Source organism: Orcinus orca, chromosome 9 (genome assembly GCF_937001465.1).
Source record: "Orcinus orca chromosome 9, mOrcOrc1.1, whole genome shotgun sequence".
NCBI lineage: Eukaryota > Metazoa > Chordata > Mammalia > Artiodactyla > Delphinidae > Orcinus > Orcinus orca.
This window is the reverse complement of record NC_064567.1, coordinates 12,792,876-12,816,379: the sequence shown is the minus strand read 5'-3', so window position 1 is coordinate 12,816,379 and position 23,504 is coordinate 12,792,876. Positions and strand designations below refer to the sequence as shown.

The window sequence follows — 23,504 nt, the reverse complement described above, 5'->3', positions numbered from 1 at the left end:
CCCCACCCCCTGCCTCTGTGTTTGTATAGTGTGATATAAACATTGCTTACTGATACTAGTTCTGATTTCCTGTGGTCTTGCCCCCTTAGAGTAAGTAGTCTTAGGGCAGCAGTTCATAATAACTGGTGTTTATTGAGCACTTACTATGTGCAGGAAGTACATTAGTTTTTAACATGAATTATTACACTCATGCCTTGGGTCTTAAAGGATTTGAAAGGCAGAAAAAGGATAGGAACAGTCTCCCCCTGTTCCTTCTTCCCGGGTCTCCCTTCACCACTGAAGACCTTGAGAGGTGGAGGTGGGGGAGAGGCAGAAGGTGCTAGCATTGGACTAAGGGAAGCTGGAGTGATGTTTTAGAAGGGGAGAGGGCCGGGGAGGTGTGGAAGGAAAGAGGAAGAAGGGCAGAGTGAGCTGTATGCTTGTGTTTGCCCCGTGGGTCCAGTCCCCACCTTCACCTGCTCGTACTCAGAGGCTGCCCCGCTGCACCAGGTGGGTTCAGGAAACGGGGGGAACCGGCAGGGAATGAGGGTAGGAGGAGTGAGAGGTTGGGTGCTTATTCCCTGCCCTTCACATAGGTTGGCTGTGACCCCCTGCCGAAGCCTGCATCACCTCTCCAGGTTCCGGTGATGCACCCCCCCCCCCGCCCCCCACCTTTCCCGATCTCGGTGTTATAACCACATCCTTGTGTTGCCAGCTCCAGGGCCCTGCACCACCCTTGGCTGGTCTCTCTACACTCTGCGCTCAGCTTTGTAAATTGTCCCTTTTGGAAACTCTCCTCGGTTACCCATTTGGGTATCCTATCTCCCTGGGACCCTGACACGCAGATAGGAGGGTCCTCAGCTCAGAGGGCAGAGCATGGCTGAAGGTATAAAGTCCCAAGGGGCCCACAGGAGGGGCCACCCCTGCTGCCTCGCTGACCAGTTTTCTGGCCCCCAGCTGAGGCTTCCAGAGTGGGAAGCTCATGTCTTTGGGCTGGAATGCAGGAGGTGGGGAAGGTCATGGGCTTCTTCGTTGCCTTCCAGGTCGCCCCTCTAACCCGTTCTTTGCAGGAAAATCTGTTTGTATTGGGAAGCCCACATTCTGGGCACACGAATTTGGTGCCCAGATGGCGCCTGAACTGACAAAAGCCCAGCACACTGACAGGACCTGTAGACACATGGGTAAATATTTTGCCTTTCTTCTTAGGCAATATTTGAGTCTTTCAAATTTAATTGCTGTCACAGGCAGGATGCTTGCATCCTTGAGGCAAAGCAAATAGTGAGGGCCTCCACCGGGGCTGCTGGGAAGTTCTCCAGCCAGTCTTCCTGGCCGGCTGCCCGCGGCGTCTGTCCATCAGCTCCTGCTCTTGTCGAGTGTCAGGTGGCCTCTTGCCTCACTGGCCGGGTGGGCTGGGGGTGAGGGAGGCTCAGGGAGCCTGGAACCTGTGGCCACTTGTTGAGTATGTTTTGAGGCTGAGAGAACCTGGTCTTGGCTAGGAAATCAGGTACTTTTCTCAGACATGAGTGACAGGCACCAATCTAGCTCTTACCAGTGGGATCCTGTCTTGTGTCTCCCAAGCTGGGTCCAGGGAGGATTTTGTTTGATCTTGAAATCGCGGAATGTAGGGTGGCTGCTAGTTTGCTTGACATCTTTGTGCAAATTAGATAAAGGCAGCCTCTCTGACAGGGACATCTCCCGCATACCCCACCAGGGTGCATGTCTTGGCAAGCAGAGCAGCAGCTGGACTTCAGCACCTAGGTACCCTCGGGAGGTGCCCTTACGCAGTGCACAACCTGCTCAACTGTATATGTCTGCCGATGATATTCATGTAAAAACCTTTTCTCCCTTATATCTCCCTCTCTTCTTTCTTTTCCTCTTTATTCCACCCCGAAACCATCGACCTAGTTGTCCCTCGGATTACATTTACAATGTGCAGTGAGAGGCTATTCCACGTTCATATGTGATCGACAAGCCTCTCCTTACGTTGTCCAGACAGGGAAGAGGTATTTGCTGTAGGATCCCAGAGTTCTGCAACAATCACCTCCTTTTATTCATGACATTCTAATTTGCCTCAATTATTTTAATCCCTTGCATATAATAGAAGCAGTTGGGTTCCTTGCCCACTGTGGTCTTCTAAAGGGCGCCTTATGTTGTTCATTGCTTTCTTCAAAGCACGTGTTCTTGGTGTCCGCCCTGTGCTGGTGGCCGGGGAGATAAAGATGAATGAGTAAGACAGGTCCCTGCCCTTGAGAAACTCATCATCCAGTGGGGGATCGAAGCGTGTAAATAGATAAATCACAGGGCATTGGTGTGCTGGCTGCAGTAGCACAAAGAGCTTAGGGAGGGAGAAGGAGGGGACGTTGAATGCCTGCTGCTGTGTGCTGTCCTGGATGCAGGGAGGCTTTGCCGAGGAGCTGGAGGTGTACCAGGTGAAAGACAGGCCGGGAGGAGAGGAGGGACAGAGTCGTGAGCGGACAGGGCATTATCAGGGCAGGGTGGAGGGGGGCGCGCCTGGCTAGAGCCTAGGGTGTGTAGTGGCTGGGGCCCAATGGGGGCTGGGACTTTCTGCCGGGAGTGTTGGGTTTATCCGGTGTGTGAAAGAGACTGCATTTTCTGGAATGCATTTTCCTTCTGGAATGCAGTCTCAGCAGCGGGTGCGGTGCGGAGGGTGGGCTGGTGGAGGAGACTCCCATCAGACAATTCTGAGTTCTAATCCTGGCACGGGCGAGTCACTTAATCTTCTTGAGCCTCCATTTTCCTATTCGTAAAATAGGGGTGATGAGCATCATAGCTCCTACTTAATTGGGTTATAGAAAGGATTAGTAGGACAGTGTTCATAACAGAGTGTCTCGCTGGTGGGACAGGTACAGAAGCCGCGAATAGGTTACGGGTGGCTGAGGTGTGGCTCCTTCAACCCTCCCCGAGGCTGGACCGGACGCAGCAGCCCATCTGCTCATCCCGGCTGCCTTGCATGCATCTCTTCTACATGCGCCAGGGCATGAGTAAAGTTGGAAACCACTGGTCTACAAGGCTCTTGGCAAGTCTCTCCTACCTAGTAAGTCCTCAGCAAATGTGGGATCAGTCACTGTTTTTTTTTTTTTTTTTTTTCAGTCACTGTTTTTGTGCAACTATGATAGAGGGAGTGGATACAGAGAGGGCAGGCTGGATGCCAGGGACATTTCTGAGACAGAACTGGCAAAATTTGGTGACCAGTTGGATGTCAAGGAGGCGTGGCACGGCTAGAGCTGGGAAAGCCTTGGGGATGACTGTGGGATTTGTGATGTGGACTGGATGGGAGGTGATGCTGTTGATGGAAATTGCTATGGAAATGAGGTATGAATGTGTGTTGAAGAAGCGGAGACTGTCTGGCAGACTACTTTTTCTAGAAGTATTACCAGCTTAGGGAAGAAGGAACATAGAGGTGTGGGGGGATGTGGTCTGGGGGGGAGGGTATGGCATGCGAGAGACTCAGGATGTTTGTAGGCTAAGGGGAAAAAGACCGAGGAGTTGAGAAATTAAAAGAAAAATAGCGCATAGCACTTTCCTTAAACTTTGCCCCTTTGGACAGCATCTGTCCCACTGGAGGAGTGTCTGCCAATAATGGGCAGTGGGCGGTTGTCCAGATATGATTTGCAATAAGGTGCTGTCTAAATTACTGCACTCCACCAATTGCCAGGTTCCCTGCTGACAGTGAGCCAGGAATCAGACGATTCAGTCAGGTGCCACCACTTATAAACTGAAAATCAGTGGGGTGCGAAATGGATTACCATCAAAATCCTTTCAGGTGCAAAACCAAATTTTAAAATGCCTAACCTTTAAAAATGACACCTTTCCTGATTGTTCACAATGCGCTGACGCTGAGTTTTAACATCCCCCAGATAAGCAAGTGTTGATGGAAGCGTCTGCAGGAGGCCAAGGACTCCTAATCATGCCTTCCTTTTGGAATTTGCAAACATGGTGGATTTATAAATTCATGCTTTGGCAGTTCTGTTAGATTCTCGAAGGTGTCGGTTCTCGAACTAAAGTGTGCAACAGAATCACCTGGAGGGCCTATTAAAATTCAGATTGCAGGCTCTACCTCCGGGTTCTTGATTTAGCAGGTCTGGGGTCAGGCCTGGGAAATGACATTTCTAGAAAGTTCCCAGAGGATGCTGATGCTGTGATCCCAGGGCCACACTTGGAGGGCCTCTGCTCTAAGATGTAGGACTATTTTGACAATCTGACTAGCAAAGCATGCATTGATTGATAATGGCTTCTCAGTAAAAGTCCTACTGGACCAGGTGTTGAGTATGTCAGGGGGCTTCAGTTTTGTCCAAGAAATCTGAGAAGAGACTGGTTCAAGGAGATACAGATGGATCTGAGTGCTTTGTGTTCAGAGGTGAGGCTGGGGGGGCAGGGGATGGAGAAAAGGCAAGAGGCCCCCTCTAGCTCAGCATTCCGCAAGACAGCACGTACTACATGATTAAGGCCGAGGCCTGCCCTTTACTGGTCTGTGGGTGCAAACTCTAAACGTCTTTAGATGCCAAACTTCCTCCCTTGGTATAAAAGTTGATTTTCCTAAGGTTAAACACACATGGCTACTACTTTCTTAACAAGCTGCTATCAGCCTAAACATTGACTCTTCCCACCTCTGAATGATGCCAGAGGTGTATTTTTCTATCTAAATCCATGGCGTTTGATTTTGTCCTACCCTCTTGCTCTTTTGGAGTCAAGGTTATTGCCTTGTACGTGTAAAATGTAGGTGTCACCAGGCCCGATATGAAACAAGTCCCTTGTCCCAGGACAGAAAAATGGATCCTGGAGACTGCCCCAGACCTGGTTGCTGCCTCATTAACATTTGGTCTCCTGTCTCTCTTTGCCAGGAGAAATTGAGAGATGCACGTACATCAAATACCACTACTCCTCAGCCACCATCCCCAGGAACCTCACCTTCAACATCACGAAGACCATCCGCCAGGATGAGTGGCACGCCCTGCGTAAGTACACCTGAGTTTCTTTCTCTGGCTGTGACCTTTGGAGGGCGCGGAGACTGGATGCCCATCAGCAGCTCGGTCCGGATGGACAGATGCACCTCCGTGTGAGACCTGTGGACAGTCTTAGAACTTGGCGGCAGTCCTTAAAGTGTCGATGTCTGTGGGTCACAGTGGCCTCGGTTGGTTTTGCTGGCATTGTAGCTTTTGAGGAGTTTGCTTCTACAGTTAAAACAAAAAACGACCAGCAGTTAGACGGTGATCAGTGGTCTTGCTTCGCCATCCTGGTAGGCATTTAAGATTTCACCTATCTGACCAAACCAACTCCTGGGATTCAAGTCCAGTGTGTCTCCAAGTTGCCTGGGGTGTTACTGTGGCAACCTGCTAATCTCTCTCGTGTTGTCCTCTGTACGGGGTAAGACCTGCTAAGACCCGGTGGTGGTTGCAGGCAGCGTGGCGCTGGGAATTTGCATGTCGGAGGGGTCACGAAGGGGGAGGCGCTGGTCCTCAACTTCCAAGTTTCTGTTTCCCCTAGAATGATAGGCTTTGGGACCCATGTTCGCATGTGATTGCTCGGAGAAGATCAGAGTATCTGCCTCCATTGGTTAGGGGAATTCTTGGTCAGGGATTCTCAGAGACTTAAATTATGATGCGAGGGTGACGTCATGAGCGGACACGGTTGGTTGGCTATTTTTGCCTTCTGCTCCGTGGGGATCCACCTGCTTGTCTGTGTCAGGAAAGTTCTCCTTCCTCCCCAGCGTTGTTCTTCATGTGAACACATTCTTCCTCTTAGTGAGCTCCACGCTGCCTCTGGTGCATTTGTCGCTTCCCCCCGATTCTAGCTTTCTTCACATAATGTCACAAGATTACCTTTACGTTTCTATGTGAAGGAGGCTCTTTGTTTCTTGATAACAAGGTTCCTGTAATCGGCAAACTTTGAAGAAGGTCAAAACCATCGTTTTTCTCTTTATTGTTGCCTCATTGTCTTTTGCATGCATGGGGCCCACCACTTTTTGGTTTGGTTTTAATCAAATCACCATAGCTTGAAGTGGGGGTGGGGTGAGAGACGAGTAAAATTAAACAGAGCAATCGTTCGTTGGTTTCAGGAAAAAGATTGTGACTAGGTGTCTGGATGAGTTGTTACCTAATGCCAGCGGCCCAAAATGATGTAGGGCAGGTATGAGCAGATAGGAATGCGTTAACCAGATGGTTCCCCCCCCCCCCCCCCCTTACAAGCTTTATCGCTGCTGGAGACACGAACCAGAAGCTGGGAACAGGGAGCTAATGTCCAGTGGGCATCCTCAGGTGCTAGACATTGAGCTAAGCATACCACATACTTATTTAATTTTAATGTGAGATTTGCCTTAGGGACACTAGTAATCAGGGTTATTAATTTCCTTTTTGGAGGGAGACATGTGAAGAGCCAAGTATATAAATCCCTGACAATGACTGCTTATTTGTCAAGTTGCATTGGTCTAGGATAGTCGCTTAATAGACACCTACAGTGCATGCTCAAGATACATGACAAGCCTGGTAGAAGAACCACTTAAATATAACTTAAGCAATGCAGTGGAGGGGAGGGGCGTCATGGAATCTCAGAAGGAAGACGTTGTCGGTATTTCGGCTTCAATTCAGATTCACTCAGTTCAATCACAGTTACCGAGTTTTTCTGTGTACCGGGCACATGGTGGATACCGAGGCCACAGGGAGCTCTTTCAAAGAGCTCATGTCTGGAGGTGGAGGAGGGTGGGCAGGAGTGGAGAGATACATTCAGAAAGCAAATAATTACAGGGCAATGCCCTGATTACAATATAGTGTAACGGTTTCATGCAGTTAAGGCAGTTTGTGAAAGTGTTTCAGCAAGAAGAATTATTCTAGCGTAAATTGCACAGATGCATTTCAAGGGCATCACTGAAAACACGTTACATGGTGTTAGCAAAGGCAGAGAGGAGGCTAATGCTAAGCTTTATGGCCCTTCTCTGAGCCCAGTGTCTCCCGGGTCCTTGTTCTGAAACTGGAGTGCCCTTAGGTTCTGCAAGATCGAGTGTGCAGGCTCTGCTGTGGTGAATGGGGGTGCTGACAGATCTATTTTTAAGTGATAAAAGCCATCTCAGCGACTGATACATGCAGACGTTTTGGGCACCCCGTGTTGGGTGAAGTCGAGGCTCCCCTTTGGTGAGGGATTCATCTGCCTGTTTCACAAAGTGACCTGCTGGTCTGTGAGGCAGGCAGAGAACGTTTGCCGTTCCGAGAGCAGGCGACCGTGGGTCACGCCTGAAGCTGCTGCTGAACGTAATTGGCAATGTTGGCGCAATGGGGAGGTGTAGTAAATGTCAGTTTTAATTTTCAAAGGTCAGATATCGATGACATTAGGTGGGACATGGGCACATAAGCCCCCTTTGAAATTAAGTAGAAACTGTCAAAGATTAGCAAACCCCTATGACCAAGCTTTGGAAATTAAGAAAAAAAAAACAGACTCTGATTTCTTTACTTATTTGAGAGTCCTGTATTGTCTAATACTGTCCGTGGGATCAAATAAATTCCTTTAATACTAGGTCGGTTATCGTTTTAGAATTTCGCCATAATACCTTACATTCTGTAATTTTTCTCAGGAAGTAATTTTTGCCAAAGCAAAAATTTTGATATTTTCTTCTCCTGGAAAATTTTCTCCTGAAATAACTTCTGGTAAATATTTTGGACTTTGGTTAAACTTAGGTTATACCTACATTTTCATCAAGAATTTGCATGTGGTCATGAAACTCTGTTGTGGAAAAAAATGTTTTCAAAGAAGAAAAGCACCATTTGGTTTAAAACTATGCTGTGGGTTTTGAACCGTTAACCCTACCAATGGGAGGCTTCACTGGCTGAGAGCTCATTCACCTTATGGTCACATGAATAGCAGGTGAAAGAATAAAATTATCTGTAGGTCGCTAGGTTTATAAATCCAAGTGTAAAGAGCTAATAACCATGGGTCTGGGGAGTAAAGGTCGGAGAATCAAATGTGTCTGTGCGCATGTGTGTGTGTGTTGAGGGTGGTCTCTGCTATGGAGGTTTGAAAACTGAGTTTTCTGGGTGACTTGGTGACAAGGTTCTGAATCTGTCTTGGATGATGATTGCCGATGAAGTGTTGGGTGTACCTGTTTCTCCTTCCCACCCTGGCAAGAGCTCCCCCAGAGAAGGCAGAACTCCTTCAATAGTTGGGACCGTGCCCTCAGTCCACCCAGACCTGACTGTTTGCCTGGGGCAGCCCACCTTGACTTTCCTCCCTGTCTGCTGCCTCCCACGAGATCGCAGTGACCCCAAGTGGCATGGGTCCGGGCTCCGAGGGTGCATTGCACCCCTGATCTGGGTCCTCCTGCCCCCTCCAGGGCTGGAGCAGGGTGGGTGAGTATCGCTGGGCCAGAGAGGATGGGGCAGTGGCTACAGGAGATGAGAGTGGCCGATGCCACTCTCTGGGTGGGTGGTCTGGTTTCATGTTTGGAATATGACAGAAGCAGATTGGCAGTGGTCAGGGGAAGCAGGCTGGCAGGACAGTGACATCTTAAACGGTGCCACTTCCTCCTCTCACTAGAACACATCCGCATGGGCTTTTCGTGCTCTGAAGTCCAGGCTTGGGTTGCTGTGTTTGGAGAATTCTGTGTCCTTGTGTCACCTTCAGGAACCCCTGAGGCCATCCCTAGTGGTTGTTCCTTTGCTTTCACTGTCACTGGTGTCCCTTTGGAATGCGCTTGTAGCACAGCTGGGGTCCTGGATGCTGCCAGTGGCAGGGCAGGGGGTGGGAGGGGTGCCTGGGTGGCCCGTGATGCGGACTGGGCAGCCAGGGTGCTGAGAAAGTAGGCTCTGGGGAGATGCTGCTGCTGAGATGTGGGTGCTTCTGCAAGGAGGAGCTGGGCTTGGGGGGCTGCTCCAGCGACCGGGGCTGAGGGAATGGGTGGCGGGGCCACAGCGGGGGGCCTGCCTGGGGGCTGCAGGGCAGGTACCCGCTGGAAGGTGTGAGAAGGGCAGCCCTTTGTCACCCCCCTGGTCTCCAACTCTGCTTGTCAGGGACTCTGGGTAGCTGCTGACTAGTCTACCCCAGGGTCCAAGCCCTGAGGCTCCAGAGTCGTGTGCTTGTGAGCTCAGATTCTCTCCTTCCACTTAGCGTTTTCAAGATGCAGGTTTCAGCTCACAGTTGATTGCCCCTGGCAGTGGGAATCAGGGAGTTGGGATTGCGCTTTCCTGCAATCATATCCTCTCCGCTATCTTTCAAGAGGCTGAGAGCCAAGAAAGCTCCAGGTTTTTTTGTTTTTGTTTTTTTTAAAGCTTCCTTCTGTCAAGACTGAAAGTTCAGCTAATTAAATTGGATGGTCACACAGCACATTTCCAGCTGGCCAGGGAGGGAGGGAGAGATGATCTCCTCCCCCGACACACCCCCCGCCATCCTCCTGAGGGCTCACTCCCCACCCCCAGGGACACACAAACACAGCCTCGCACAGTAGCTTTGCAAAGTGGAATCAGAAGCAATATGATATGTAGTTAAAGAGGGACGGAGAAGAGGAGGGAAAGGGCATTGGGGGAGGGAGGGAGCAGAGATGGAGGCTTTGTGGAGGAGCGAGAACGTGTCAGTGGATGTGCTGCTAAGAGGGAGAAGCAATAAAATTCAGAACTGTCTTGTCTAATGCACACACCTGAGTGACACACTTGGATCCCTGACCCCGAGACTCCTGACCGCCCACCGTGGAGGCCTGTAGCTTAGCTCAGTCTGGGGGTACCAGCCCCACTCAGGCTGTGCATGGTGGGAAGCCCAGCCTGGTGCCGAACTCTTCTCTTACTCTGCTTGGCCAAGCCCTATCCGGTTCCCCCTCTTCTAGCCTCTTCCGTAATCTCTTCCACACGCTCCCCTCTTTCTAGGATTAGCACGTCCTGCCCCTGAACCCTAGTCTCCCCGGTGCTAAGACTCCCTCCAGCCACCCGCAGGTACCGCCCACCTCCTGGGTCCAAAGCTGCTCCTTGCCCCTCCCCGCTGGCATTGGCCTTGGACTTGTGTTGGCTTCTTGCCCGATGGCGCTTATCTTCTCCTTTCCTGATGGACTGTCCTGGCCCCTCAGGACCAGCCTGCTCATCTGCCCTCTGAACTTTACTCCTACTCAGACCTCTGGCCTCACAGCCTAGGAGTTGCCTAGGTTTCTGGCCCCTCGTCCCCCAGCCATCCCTGCTTATGGCGAAATGAATGTGGTAGACGCAAGGGGTTGGGATGATGGTAAGAGTCATTGTAACAGCGATAACTGCCTCTTGCAGATGGGGTAACCATGCCAGGCAGGAAGGGGCTGCCTAGACGTCCCTTCTTGGCCTCAGAAGGATCTGAGACTCAGGATCCAGGTCTGAACTCCAGCAGACACCCTCCAGCTATTTTTTCTTTGTTTTTGGCGGATGTGACGTAAAACAGCCTAATGAGGTAAACATCCTAGACAAGAGAAGCTTCCGTCCCCTGCAGTGTTGGCCATTTTCCTTCCCCTGCATCTGCCTCTGAGCCCAGCCAGTGTGAGGTTCTCACTGTGTGCAGTCTGTTGTGAGCTGCCTCTTGCTTGCAAGACTGCCATCCATGGGGGTCATCCCTAGCAAGAAACCTCCCCAGAATTCTGGAAGCTTGGTAGCACAGGAACTCAACTGACAGAGCATCCCCTTATGTCGCTTGGTGTTCTGAAGTCTTTGCTTTTTGCAACCCATCCCTCGTCTCTCTGCCCCCAAGCCCTTGCAGGGAACATTGTAAACCTCTCAGGATACCCAAAGCCTGCAGCCCAGAGGCTGCCCTATGTTTGTCCTCCCAGAGCTCCTATGGTATTTTTGCAACAGGCCAGGCAGAGAACACACACCCCTTAATGTGGCATCACACCTACACCTGCTCTGGCAGCTGTAACTCATGCCAGGACTCCTTTCCTTCACAGCTTTCCCTGCCTGTCAAAACCTACCTCTTGGGCTTCCCTGGTGGCACAGTGGTTGAGAGTCCGCCTGCCGATGCAGGGGACACGGGTTCGTGCCCCGGTCCGGGAAGATCCCACATGCCGCGGAGCGGCTGGGCCCGTGAGCCATGGCCGCTGAGCCTGCGCGTCCGGAGCCTGTGCTCCGCAACGGGAGAGGCCACAGCAGTGAGAGGCCCGCGTACCACAAAAAACAAACAAACAAACAAAACAAACCTACCTCTCTTCTGTCCCATTCCCTCAGGCTTCTGCTAGACAGCACACTTACTAATTGGATGAACTTTTTTAAGGTGTTAATGTCTTCTTGGATTACCTGTCCTGATGGCATTGTTATTTTTCAGGAGACTTCACCCAGAGGCGTGATAGTGAGGTGTTAAAGGTCATGAGGAGACACTTTAAAATTGTAACACGTGTAGCTGTTGACCCCACCTACTTAAATGGTGGCCTGGCTAGGAACCAGTGGCGGAAATGGAGTGGACAAGAGGGAGAGTTTATTTTTGAGGCGGCCTTAGGAGTAGGGAAGGGAGGAGGCCTGGAGTAAGGGGCGGGGTGGAGTAGGGCACAACCTTTTCTGTTAAAGATAGCCAGGTACTGAAACGAAGCTGAGAACCACTGGGCTGGTGTAACTGCAGTCTTCAAGCCACAGTTCATCTGAATGGGCAGGTCCAATTTTGTGCTGGGAATTAGTTGGAAGTCTGGCCTAGAGGCATTCTCTTAGCTTCTGCAGATGGGAAGGTGTTTTCTTCTGGCCGAGCACACCGATCTGGACACCACAAAGGAGACCTGGGTGCAACCCCACTGGCATCCCTCATCCATTTGTTCATTTACTCATTCAATATTCATGGAGTGCCTGTTCCGTGAGAAGCCCCGGGTTAGGTGCTGGAGGAGATATTAAAAGGTATCCTGCTTTCCAAATTGGATGATACATTTCCAGGTGCCAACTGGGCAAGGGATCAAACTGCTTGTTGCTTAATGTTTATCGACTACCCAGAGTGCAGGCTAACACAGGTGACACGCACACATCATGGGTCCCGACCTCCGCGTTTAAATTGGCAAGAACTCATTGCAGGGGAAATAAAGGCAGAACGTAAGGCAGAACTACCGTATCACAGAGGCTTTGGCCTCTGGGGGAAAAGTGGGGATGGTCTAAGATCTGCTTTCTCTGGGCCCTCTAGGGGAACTGTCCCAGCTCTAGGTGCTGAAAAGGAAGCTCAGTATTGCAGGTGATTGATTCATCTTTCCAACAGCTCAGACAACAGCAGCTCACTGTGCAGGTGAGCTACAGCAGTGAGGGGGAGAAACAGGACCCGGAGCCGAGTGTTCCAGCGGGCAGGGGCAGCTCAGCAATAGGAAATCTGGGTTGGATGAGACACGGTTATCTGGGCAGCAGACACTTGTCATCAGGGCAGTGGGTCAGCAGGTATGAATACAGTAAGTGGTGCTTTGGGGTTTCAGGACTGCATGATCCGATAGGGAAGAGGCTTGGCCAGGAGAAGGCAGGCACTAGTTGCCGAGAAATCTGGGACATTAGGGAGTTAGAATAAGAAATAGAGAACAGCAGCTAGGAGAGAAGCCCAGTTTTAAGGTCAGGGATACTATGCCTTGAACAAGAATGGGGTGTGATCTTAGAGCAGCAGTCTCAAACTGTGATCAGGATGGGTCCTGGGATTTGGAGATGAGGCTGCTTCTGAGGATGGTAGGACTGCAGGGGGAGGGTAGGGGAAGAGGCATCTGGGAACCAGAATCACTTAACAGAAAAAGTAGTCAGGTTCTACATTGTGTGGTAAAGGTCCTATCAGAGTCTAGTCCAGTGCACCTCAAAGGTGGTTCATGGACCAGTAGCGTCTGCATCATCTGGGAACTTGCTAGAAATGCAAACTCTTGGGCCTCAGCCCAAAGCCACTGACTCCAGATCTCTGTGGGTGGGGCCTAGGAATCTGTGTGATTCTTAACACATTAAAGCTTGAGAACTCTTGGTCTGGAGGGCATTGAGGGCAGGGGGCTGTGGTGGTCAGTGAAGGCTCAGGAGAGGAGAGAGTGTGGGTGGGCTTTGGACGGGAGCTGGGAGAGGAAATATTGCATTTTGCACCTCTCACGCAGAAGCAGGACTTTTAAGTTATTTGTATGTCGTGTGTTGTCTGTTTCTACTTGGTTATAGCTTTGGTAATTTAACTTTTCCATATTTCTTTCTGTTAATTGAATAAAACGGCATGGAAGAGGTGAGGTGTATTTTCTTTTTTCCCCCTGTTGTGGGAGCATCGTCCTGTTATCTAGCCTGAAATCTCTATCTTGTCTCTGCCATGTTCTCCTTTCAAAACGGACTTCAAGCTAGGGGACGTGGCATTGAGTTCCAGCTCTGTCGCTCTCTAGGTGTATGACCCTGGGCAAACTACATGAGTGTTTTAAACCCAGTACAGTCGTCTGTAAACCGGAGGTAATACTACCTGTCTTGAGAGTTTTATAAAACTTAAATGATTCATATGAAATCGGTCAGTAACTCTGGAAAGGCTGATACCAAGTAGCATTAGGTGCTGTTATTATCGGAGCACAGCTGTGCCAGGCACTGGGTTCCCCATAGGAAATGGGGGAAAGGCTCTAAAATGATACTTCGTGGACTTGGGGGCTTTTCTGTTCAACTCTGTGCAGCCTGTGTGGGTGAGTGTGCCTCGTGTGTGGCTGTATGTATTGGTGGGTCTGCTATGGGTTTGCTGTCTACACAGGTGTGTGTGTGTGTGTGTGTGTGTGTGTGAGAGAGAGAGAGAGAGAGCGGCGGGGGGGGGCGGGGGGAGATGGGAGCTGGCATCGGGCGTCTCCAGTGTGGGAGTAGAAAGTGGCTGAGCAGTATTGTGCTGAGTGGCAACAGTGTGGCATATTGTGAAAGGAGTTTAAGAGCGGAGAATGGGATAGTGCAGCAGAAGCAGCTCTCTAATTTACCAGTTGTGTCCAATAAGAATGCAGTTTTAGACCATAACGTGAGTCTCTAAACGATTTACATGCTGAGTGTCTAAAAAGTAACATTTTCAGAGCTTTGAAGATAAATACACTGTGAGTACATTTGTATTGAAATTGTCAAGGGAAGTATGGAAATGATTGTCTCCTAACTGTTGTAGCCCAGCCCTGCCTTCCAGGAAGGCTGCGGTTTCCAGTATGTACTATGATGAGGTCCTTTCCTATTCCTGAAAGGAAAAGACACATTCCCAAAGAGGATACTGTGACAGTGTTGGCGGTATAGGGAAAAGAGGGTCCAGGAAGAGGATAGGAGATGCTGTTAGGGTGGGGTGGGGGAGGTGCTGGAGGCGATATTCCTGGGAATTCCTTGTTTTCAGCTCAGTGCCCACAGTGGGCCATGGGGTGGTGCTGGCTGTGGTTGGTCTTGGTTTCTGCCCTTCCCTGTTAGCAACTAAGAGGGACGAAGAATTGCAGGGAGAATGAGTTGGCCTTGGAGACAGCTGGTAACCTGCCAGCTGGGAGAGGGGCTACACAGCTGCCCCGCCTGAGTCCCTCTGGGAGGCAGAACTAGAACCCACGCCTTTGTGAATGCCAAGTTCACTCTCTTTCCTCACTCCGAGGGTCCCCCCACCACCACCTACGTCTTATTGACATGAGACAAGCCTACTCACTTTTTCTTCTCCTCTCTCTGCCTGCTTTCACAAATATGCTTTTTTTTTCATTATCCCAGAGGACAACTCTAATTCGTCCTCCAGCCGGCCCTCCCCCACCATCAGCTCCTTCCCCTCCATCCCATTGTCTAAAGTAAATGAAGAGCCCCCCGCCCCCCCCCGCCCCGCCACTCCATCCAAGAGCTCTAGTATTCAAAGGAAACAAAAGAAAGCTGTTTATTTTCCACTTCTCTGTTTTTCTTTTTCATTTAATTACTGGTATCACAGCAGGATTTTTTTCTGTTGCTTTTCATTGCAAGCTTATAGTATTTCATCTACATTATGAGTTAAACAGGCTTTTGTGGACTAGCCTAGAGACCCAATCATCATTTATAACAGATATGACTTCCCTGGACATGGTTTCTGAATTCCAAATAACCGACTTACTAATGAGGTTTTAGAATAGAGCTCGTTTCAGAGCTGGAGACTGTATCTTCTACTTTCTAGGCAATATGCCTCTGAATGGTCTTGCGGCCTCCCGTTTCTACATCTGTTGTTCTTAGGCTGGATCCCCCAAATTAGACACCCTCCCTGGGGTGACAGCTCAGACTCCGCTGTCCCTTGTTCTCAGCCCATAACCAGCTACTGATACAACGTTAATTCATGCCGCATGATGTGTCCTGTGTAGGCTTAGCTGATATCCAGAAACCCAACCACAAGACATCAGGCGTCCTCGGTGCCTGGGTATCGTTCAGTCTCAGGCCCCACCTCTCAGTTCACGTTGGTAAATGAGGCTATTCATGTAACGTTTCCCTGAGGCTCCTTGCTTGGGCATCTGGTACCACATTAGAAATGAGCGGTTGGAGTGCGAAGTGTGTGTGTTTGACCTTCTGAGGCTGAGAGGCTGCTAAACATGGGTGTGGAGGTGACACCACTTGGGACGGACGCAGCGTTCGTGTTCCTCACACCACCACGTCCCACCGCCTCACTCTTGGAGCATCTAGATGCTGCACGGTTGCCGGGGAAACCAGGAAAAGGAACTGTACAAAAGCGACCTCCTCCCTAAGCTCCTGGGCACGCCCTCTTGGGGGTGGGGGTAGAGGAGAAGGAGGGGTGCGTTCCTTCTGGCTCTGTGTGTGTGTGCGTGCGTGTGTGTTGGGGGGGGGCAATGCCGACACCCAGCCAGCACCCGTTCCCACCCCAGCCTGGCTTTTTCCATGTGTCCTGTTAGCATTACATTCTGCTACCCTCCCCTCGTTCACATTGCCATCAGCTCCTGCCCCAAAGGGATCGTTTCATTTCCTGGAAGTGAAGATGACTTCTCCACTTCAAAAAGAGTAGGGACCTCTGGTTTGTGGTTAAGGTTTGAAATCCAGCTGCTATGTAGCTTGGCAGAACTAACAGAAGTGTACAATTAAAAAGATTACTAACTCAGCTCCATTTCCTCGCTAAATTCAAGGAGAAGGGCTGGGATCCTAAGTGTTTACAGTTCCCCCTCGGAGCTTTGTGGCCCTGGCTAACGAGGCTCCATCTTTGGTCATTCTTGGAATGACCCGGCAGGCTCTTCATGCCTGATTGAGGGCCTGTGGTGTGCACAGCATCTGAACCGGGCAGTGAAAGAGGGGCTTTACCCTAGAGGACATAGGGCAGTGGTATCGCCTTGAGACAGCAGGGTTCGGCGCTACAGGACGTGGACAAACAAAATGCTATTAGCAACATCCACGGGAGGAAAAGGTCATGTCAGCCAAGGATAACGGGGCAGGAGCAGTGGCATTGAAATGGGCCTGAAATACTTCATTTGTTAAGTTTATTGAGTTCCCACCATTTACTGGGAACTGTTCTAGGCACCAGATGAAAGAACCAGCAATTGCTGCCCTCATGGAGCTTGCATTCTCATGAGATGGTAACTCCCACTTATTGGTGAAGCCTTAACACGGGCCGGCGGCTGTATCCCCAGTGTGCATTATTTCACTTAAACCTCAACTGTCTTCTGAGGAGCATATTATTATTATTACAGCTTACTGATAAGGAGACTGAGGCTTCCAGCAGTTCAATAACTCGAGGGAGAGCCACGTGGTGTGAGTGTTACGACTTTATGATCCCTTAGGAATTTCATCCATCAGCTCTGTCTGGGATGGATGGAGAGGAGTCTGGACTCTGAGGGGCTTTCTGTGATGTTCCAGGCCTGAGGTCACGGTGGTCTGGACTGGACTCTCAGCAGTGGATTATGTGAGACTTGGTAAAAGGAGGGGAGGCCACCCGCTAGGTGGGTGCGCTTGTGTAAGTGCTTGATGGGCAAGGGCTGAGATTCTGATCTGTAGACAAGGTCTGAACGAGCTGGTCTCTAACTCACTTCCCTACAGGGGCATGGAGACTGTCTTTATTTTGAGAACAACTTTATTAGCGCTAACTATGGGCTGAGAATATGGAAAGTAAGCTTTCCTTGAACTGTAGGGAAGAGTTAACTATACTTTGTCGAGCTTACATTTCTCTTTCTGTGCGTAGAAATAAGGTATATTCATTATATCCAGAGCTAATTCACCGTTGGCATCTGATAAATGCATGAATCCTACATCTCTTTGGCCTTCAAGTCTCAAGGCTAACAACAGTTTTCGTTCTGTCATTAAACAAGACCTCTTTGATCATGGTCATTAATCTATAAAAATTCATTTTTGTATATATGTTATATTTAAAATAAATTTAAATATGCCAATCTCTCTGAAACTATTCTTGAGAGAATAGAATTGTCAACTGTAACACAGGTCGCAAATACATCAGTTACTCATGAACTCAGGTTTAAGAGGATAGTTAGATTTTCTTCCATCTTTGCATATTTAAACTGGGTTCTCACCTAGGGATCGCAGAGGGGGAAAAAAATCAATGAGGAGCTATTACTTACTCTCTGAAGAGGGGTTCTTCTGCCTTACCCGATTGGAGCTGTGAATAATTCAGCATGATCCCAGGCTCCTTTTTCCTTTCTTGAGGTTGAGCTTATTAAAATTGCATGGCCAGAAGACACTGGTGAGGAAATGGCTGGCACCCTCCATCTCAGCTGTCAGAACCCCCAATCTCAGCCCACTCTCTGGGGACACTGGGCTGCCATCAGCTGGGGATGTCCCATGGGTGAATGAAGAAAATGAGGAAGAGCTGCTAAGTGTCTCCTGCACGCGGTAGTTTTTGTCCCTTCTCTCAGCGGCCATCCTGGTAGTGGTGGAAATGGGATGCTGTCTCCGTGTTCACTATTGATTAACTGAGTCATCCCTGTCGGCTGCCTCATTAAGTATTAAGAGTTCACTGTACTCTAGGTAAGTGCTAAATAGACAGGGCACCGTTTTAGAAGCTGTCCAAGACTAATCCATCTCCTTCAGTGAGATACGGAATCTCTAGAGAAAGCATCTAAACAAAAGAGTCAATTGATTACAGTCAGTGCTATGTTGTTTTCTTTTGGGGGGAGGGGAAATCTGATGACGCTACAAAAGATTTTTTGAAATAACTTTTGAAAATGCTATGGTTCTATTGGAGCATTTTTTTTTTTTCATGAGTCAATATATAAAGTTTCTAGGACCAACTAGGATTCAACTTGGAGGCTGAAAATGGTGGGAACCAAATGAGACTTTTAAAATCCTATAGACCCGGGTCAGATTTATTTAAGCGTTGTCAGGGAGATTGAAACTGAATGTGAAATCTGATTAATCGTGAAAGGAAGGAGGAAATCTGAGACGGACATCGTCACCAAGCACTATTCTGGCAGCAAACATTTGCCCACCATCTGAATCTTCCTTTGTCTCTGGTTGTAATCCTTCCCTCTAACCACCCACCCCCATCCCACTTCCTGTTCTTCCTCATTAGGTTAATGTTTTCCCCTCCTCCTATTTTCTCTCTTTTTCATCAGCTTATTTCATTTCTCCTGATGCTCAAGATAGAACATGATTATTATAGAAGACTTTGATAGGAAAGTATAGAAGAGCAGAAAAACCTCATCTGAAATTCTACTACCAATAGACAAATTACTGTTACTTCATATATCCTTTTGCATTTCTTTCCATGTTGTAAATCATACTTTTTATATAATTTTTTATTCCAATTTTTATTTATAATTATAAGCATTAAAACTTGGCATCAAAACGTCTCATAATCATAATTTTAATGGCATCATAATACTCTACCATATGGATATTCATAATTTACTTAACCTTTCCTTTCAAGTTAAGTGTTTATATGGTTCTAATTTTAGACTGTTATAATGTAATGATAAACCCTTGTGTGTAAATCGTTAACCATATTTTTGATAATTTGTTGAGGATAAATTTCTAGAACAGGAATTATTGGCTCAAAAGGTACATACTTTTTTTTTTTAGTTTTAGTTTCTTCACAAACAATGACAAATTTCCTTTCAGAAAACTTGGGCTAGTTTCATCTTACCTAAATTTACCTACACTGAAAATTCTTTTTTCACTCAAGTATATGCTAATTTAATTGATGAGAAATAGTAACTCGTTTTTGAAATTGTCATTACTATGATTATGAGACAAGTTGAACTGGAAGAAATGGTTATGTTTCTCCTTTTTGAAGTTATCTCTTCAATTGCTTTGTCTTTCCTATTCCTTACGTTTCCATCTTACATGAATTAATCCATCTTCAGGATGTATGTCACTTGGCTTCTCCTCTAGTCCCCCCACCCAACCCCCCCCTTAATCCTTTGCTGCCCCTTATAGATTTCCCTCTCAAGGCCAGTAGGTTGACAACTCCTGGTTTACAGGTACCAAGCCCTCACAGGTGTTCAGAAAATGAATCCCAGTAGCTACTTAAATGGGTTCAGGAACACTTTGGATTTTATGGCTCTTGGAGTTGGTTAATGTTTCGGGCAACTCCAAGAGAAATGAGACCTTGTGTTGCTCAAATCTGTATGTCCAGCACCTGGAACACAGCTGGCACACACAGAAGGCAAGGTGCTCGGTGCACATTTGTTTAATGAAAGGGCAAATCCTTTTCAAGTTTCCAGCTTCTTTGCAGTGATCTGGCTGTCCTCACCCACAGCCCTATCCCTGATCTCAAGAAAAGTACAAGAGGGCTGCCAAGCAAATTTGAAATTAATCTACGTTTTGCAATTTGTACAAGAATGTAATTAGATTCCTTCTCCAGAGGTAATCTGTTCATGTAATCAGTGATGGTAGTTACTCGGCATGTAGCCTTAAAAAATTGCTGATGCCTCATGAAAATAAACACTTGCCTAGTAAAATTCTGTGCCCGTTCTAGCCATCTATCCGTTTTCTTTTTGTATGAGACATGGTATCTCCTCTGCAGCATGTCCACTTAGAGACAGAAGCCAGGTCAGTTCCCTGGAGGCTGGGAGGGCCCCCCCTCAGTCACCACACCTGTGAGGTGGAGGGCTGCTGCTTTCTGTGGGAGGTGCAGAGCGGCGTGGCCATCACCATCAATCAGGTATTTCTCCCATGCTGGCTACCCAGTGCTCACATAATTGGCCATCTGATACAGTCAGCACTGCTTGTTGCTATACAGCTTAACTCTTTTTTTTTTTTTTGAGTAGAAGTGTAAGCATGAATTAAGCACCAATTAAACTCGTGTAAACAGGGGCGCAACTTCCTTTCTTCCTCCTTCGCTAACTTTGATTTTTCGTTCTCCTGCCAGAAAGCTTTCCCTAGCCCTGGGGTGTTGTGAGTCTTCAATTATCCTGCTTTTAACGGCAGGCAGGCCCGTGCCCAGCAGGGGCCCTGAGCCTCCCCTCCAAGGCCTGTGCGGATACACCAGTCAGGCCCCAAACCCGGGAAGCAAGAGGTTGGTAATGGAGGCATCACGCCCCGGTTGAGAAAAGCTTGAGAAGGTCATCTGAGCACAGCTGTCAGCTGCCCTCTCTAGTAACCAGGGGGAAAGAGATGATGTCAGTTCCCTGAGCTGGGAAGTTCTCCAGTGACTTGGAACAGATGGAGGGAGAGTGTACTGATTTGCACGTGGTGATCCTGGAGGAGTCTGTCAGTTCTGAGATGAGGTCTCCATCCTCCATCCTCGGCTCTCTAAGGGAGGTTGGGTGCCCCTCCTGTATATCGCTTTCAGCACACTTTGTACTTCGTATCGCAATCATTTACCGTAGTGCTTGTCTACCCTAGGGCAAGGAACATGTCTTATTCACCTTTTAATTCCAGGGTCTAGTATGGCATCTGGCACGTAGTAGTCATGAAAAACAATTCTTTAATGAGAAGAAGTTAAGGAGTGTAAGAGTGGAGTCGTTGCCTGCAGGAGCAGCTCAAAGCATAATGGTGCCGACTCAGAATTGTTGAAAGTAGAATTTATATTGCTCTCAACTGGGTGAGCTCTGTTTTGAGGAAGAATTTTCTCCATTTTCCATATTCACTCCGGAAACCTTTCTCCAAGTGATGGTCCCCCAGAGCTCTTCCTCCATTTTCAGGCTGGTCCTTCTCACAGGTTCCTGTGCATCTCAACACAGACAGACACTGGGAGCTAAACTGTGGGTGTTATAACTCCCACGTCCTACTAGGGCATGTGTTCTGCCAGGGAAGAGTCTTAGCCTCTGGTCACACAGATGCTTCCAAGGAGCTCAGTGTTTGGAAAGTCCGGAGCACTCTGACTTGTACCTTTGCTGGTCAGAAGGATGTTGAGAATTCCATGCATCCCTGGGGGTTCTCCACCAAATAGTACTTCTCCCTTTTGAAAAATTGGCAGCACGTTGTTCAGCTGCTTCTTTTTTTTTTTTTTTTTTTTTTTTTTTGGCGGTATGTGGGCCTCTCACTGTTGTGGCCTCTCCCGTTGCGGAGCACAGGCTCCGGACGCGCAGGCCCAGCGGCCATGGCTCACGGGCCCGGCCGCTCCGCGGCATGTGGGATCTTCCCGGACTGGGGCACGAACCCATGTCCCCTGCATCGGCAGGCGGACTCTCAACCACTGCGCCACCAGGGAAGCCCTGTTCAGCTTCTTTGACTTCACTGTGCCTCTGTCTGTATCCCATGAAATAGTCCCCCACAGAATTTCCAAACTGTGGTCCCAGGACCAGCAGCCCCAGAATCACCTGTGTGGGCTTGCAAAATACCCGATTTTTGTCCTGCCAGTTCAGACTACTGAATCAAAATTGTAAGCAGGGCCCAGGAATCTGCATTTTAACAAACTGACAGTTATTCCTATGTGCTAGCTAAAGTCGGATAACTCCTGCTCTAGGGCATGGGGAGTTGGTCTGCCTGAGATCAGTGGTCCTAAAAGATGTCTGGTCCAGATGGTGCCAAGGGATAGTAACTGCTTCCTTTCTACAGCCTGCTTCTTGCTGATTCATAGTTATATATAAAGCTTGTGATATGAACTGTTGGGGTTAGAGTATGAATAAGATGGTGCAGCTGTCCTATATTGCGTAAAGTCCAAGATGTCTGCATTCATACATGAATCACTTTAATACACGGCACACTGGGGCACATCAGTGCCATGAAAGATGGGGAGAGGAGAGAGCGTTTTACTGAGGTTAGGATGATCTGGTGAGAGTTTAATGGGAGGTAGGATTCAAATTGGACCTTGAAGCGTGGCTAGGACTTCCCAGGCACACTCGGGAAACAAAGACTGTCTAGACTGCTGGAGCCGCTTGAGCAAAGTCCCGGAGATCAGGAGGATGCTGGGGTGTCCCGTGTGGCTGGAACGGAGAATGCACCGAGGCTTACTCATGGGGAGAAGAGACTGAAGGAGGGGTAAAACTCACGTACATCAGGACTCTCTTCTGTTTGCCCAGGGTAGCCTTGGAACATTTTCTAGTGGGATTTGATGTGATCCCATCCTCTGGGTACAAAACCTGGTCCACGTGTTTGCATGACCATTCTATTTCCCCACGTTTGGGTTCACAAAGTCCTTTATTCCCTTTGTGTCATCTCACACCCCGTGCCCTCAGAAGAGTTCTAGGCCGTCTGCACTTCTGTTCTATGTGGCAGAGCCAAGCCTTGGTGAGAGAGCAGAGGACAGAGAGAGAAGAGACATGGTTTGGTCATCTCTGCGTTGTCCACGCTACTGGAGGGACAGACGTGGGAGGTGACAGTCCACGACGGTGGGTGACAGCAGAGGCATTTATATTTGGCTTTGCAGCGCACGGCGTGATTGCTGGCAGCAGGAACAGATTTACCTTCCTAATTAGGCAAATATTCAAATGAGCTGGCACTCCCTGAACACATGCCACCGAATTGCAAGGCCCTATCAAAGAAATCGTATCCATTTTCATTTCAGTATTAATTATTTACATTAATACTAGTTGGAGTACTCTGGGGCATTAGCAGTAAGAGATCCCCATCATATTGGCTTCTATGGCAAATGGGCTCCCAGCTGTACATCTTCATTTGTGATTGAATTTTTTATGAAGCTGGGAATAACCTCTATCAAATTCAGAATCATTGAATCAAGCCTTCTGATTTATTGTAGTAAGGGATGTGTTATAAATTATACTGATAATAGTTTCCTCGTTGGTGTAGAATTCTTGCTCGAAGACGGATTTCTCTGTGTTGCAGTGTACACAGTAGGCTGGGAAAGGCCATTCGTGGTTCTAATTCCCTTTTGAACTTTAGTTTCCACTAAAGTACAGTCAGATGTAAATGATGGGCTGTACTCTAAGCCCATATGTGGATAGAACAGAAGTTATAACCGTCAATAAAAGCATTCATCTGTCACTTATTCATCTCATCATGGAATTTTATAGCTGGAAGCAACATTGGAGATCATCTAATCAAACTTTATCATTTTAGTGATGAAGCCCAGAGAAAGTTAAAGATCTTGAGGCTGAGGTACTGAAAGTGTGTTTGTGGGGTACAGGCTAGCCAAGGGTAAAAAGAAAAGTGGATGGGTTACCAAAACCAAACCAAACCCTAAAAACCCTCTGAGGATAATGCCAGGTTGCTTGTCTACATATATTTCAGTCACCATACTTCCTAGGGGTCCATGATGGAGAGGTACTCCTACTTGTTCCTTAACAGTTACCCACTGAGCCCCAAGAAATTGCCAGT

General features: G+C 48.4%; 1 protein-coding gene across 2 annotated transcripts in view; it reads left to right on the top strand.

The window, feature by feature from the left end:
- Positions 1-23,504, top strand: part of TMEM178B (transmembrane protein 178B) — a 365,732-nt gene that overhangs the window by 115,161 nt on the left and 227,067 nt on the right. For both annotated transcript variants that reach the window (XM_033432325.2, XM_004272130.3), the window contains one exon: positions 4,842-4,955. In XM_033432325.2, coding sequence (XP_033288216.1) covers positions 4,842-4,955 — 114 coding nt within the window. The remainder of the gene's footprint in view (positions 1-4,841; positions 4,956-23,504) is intronic.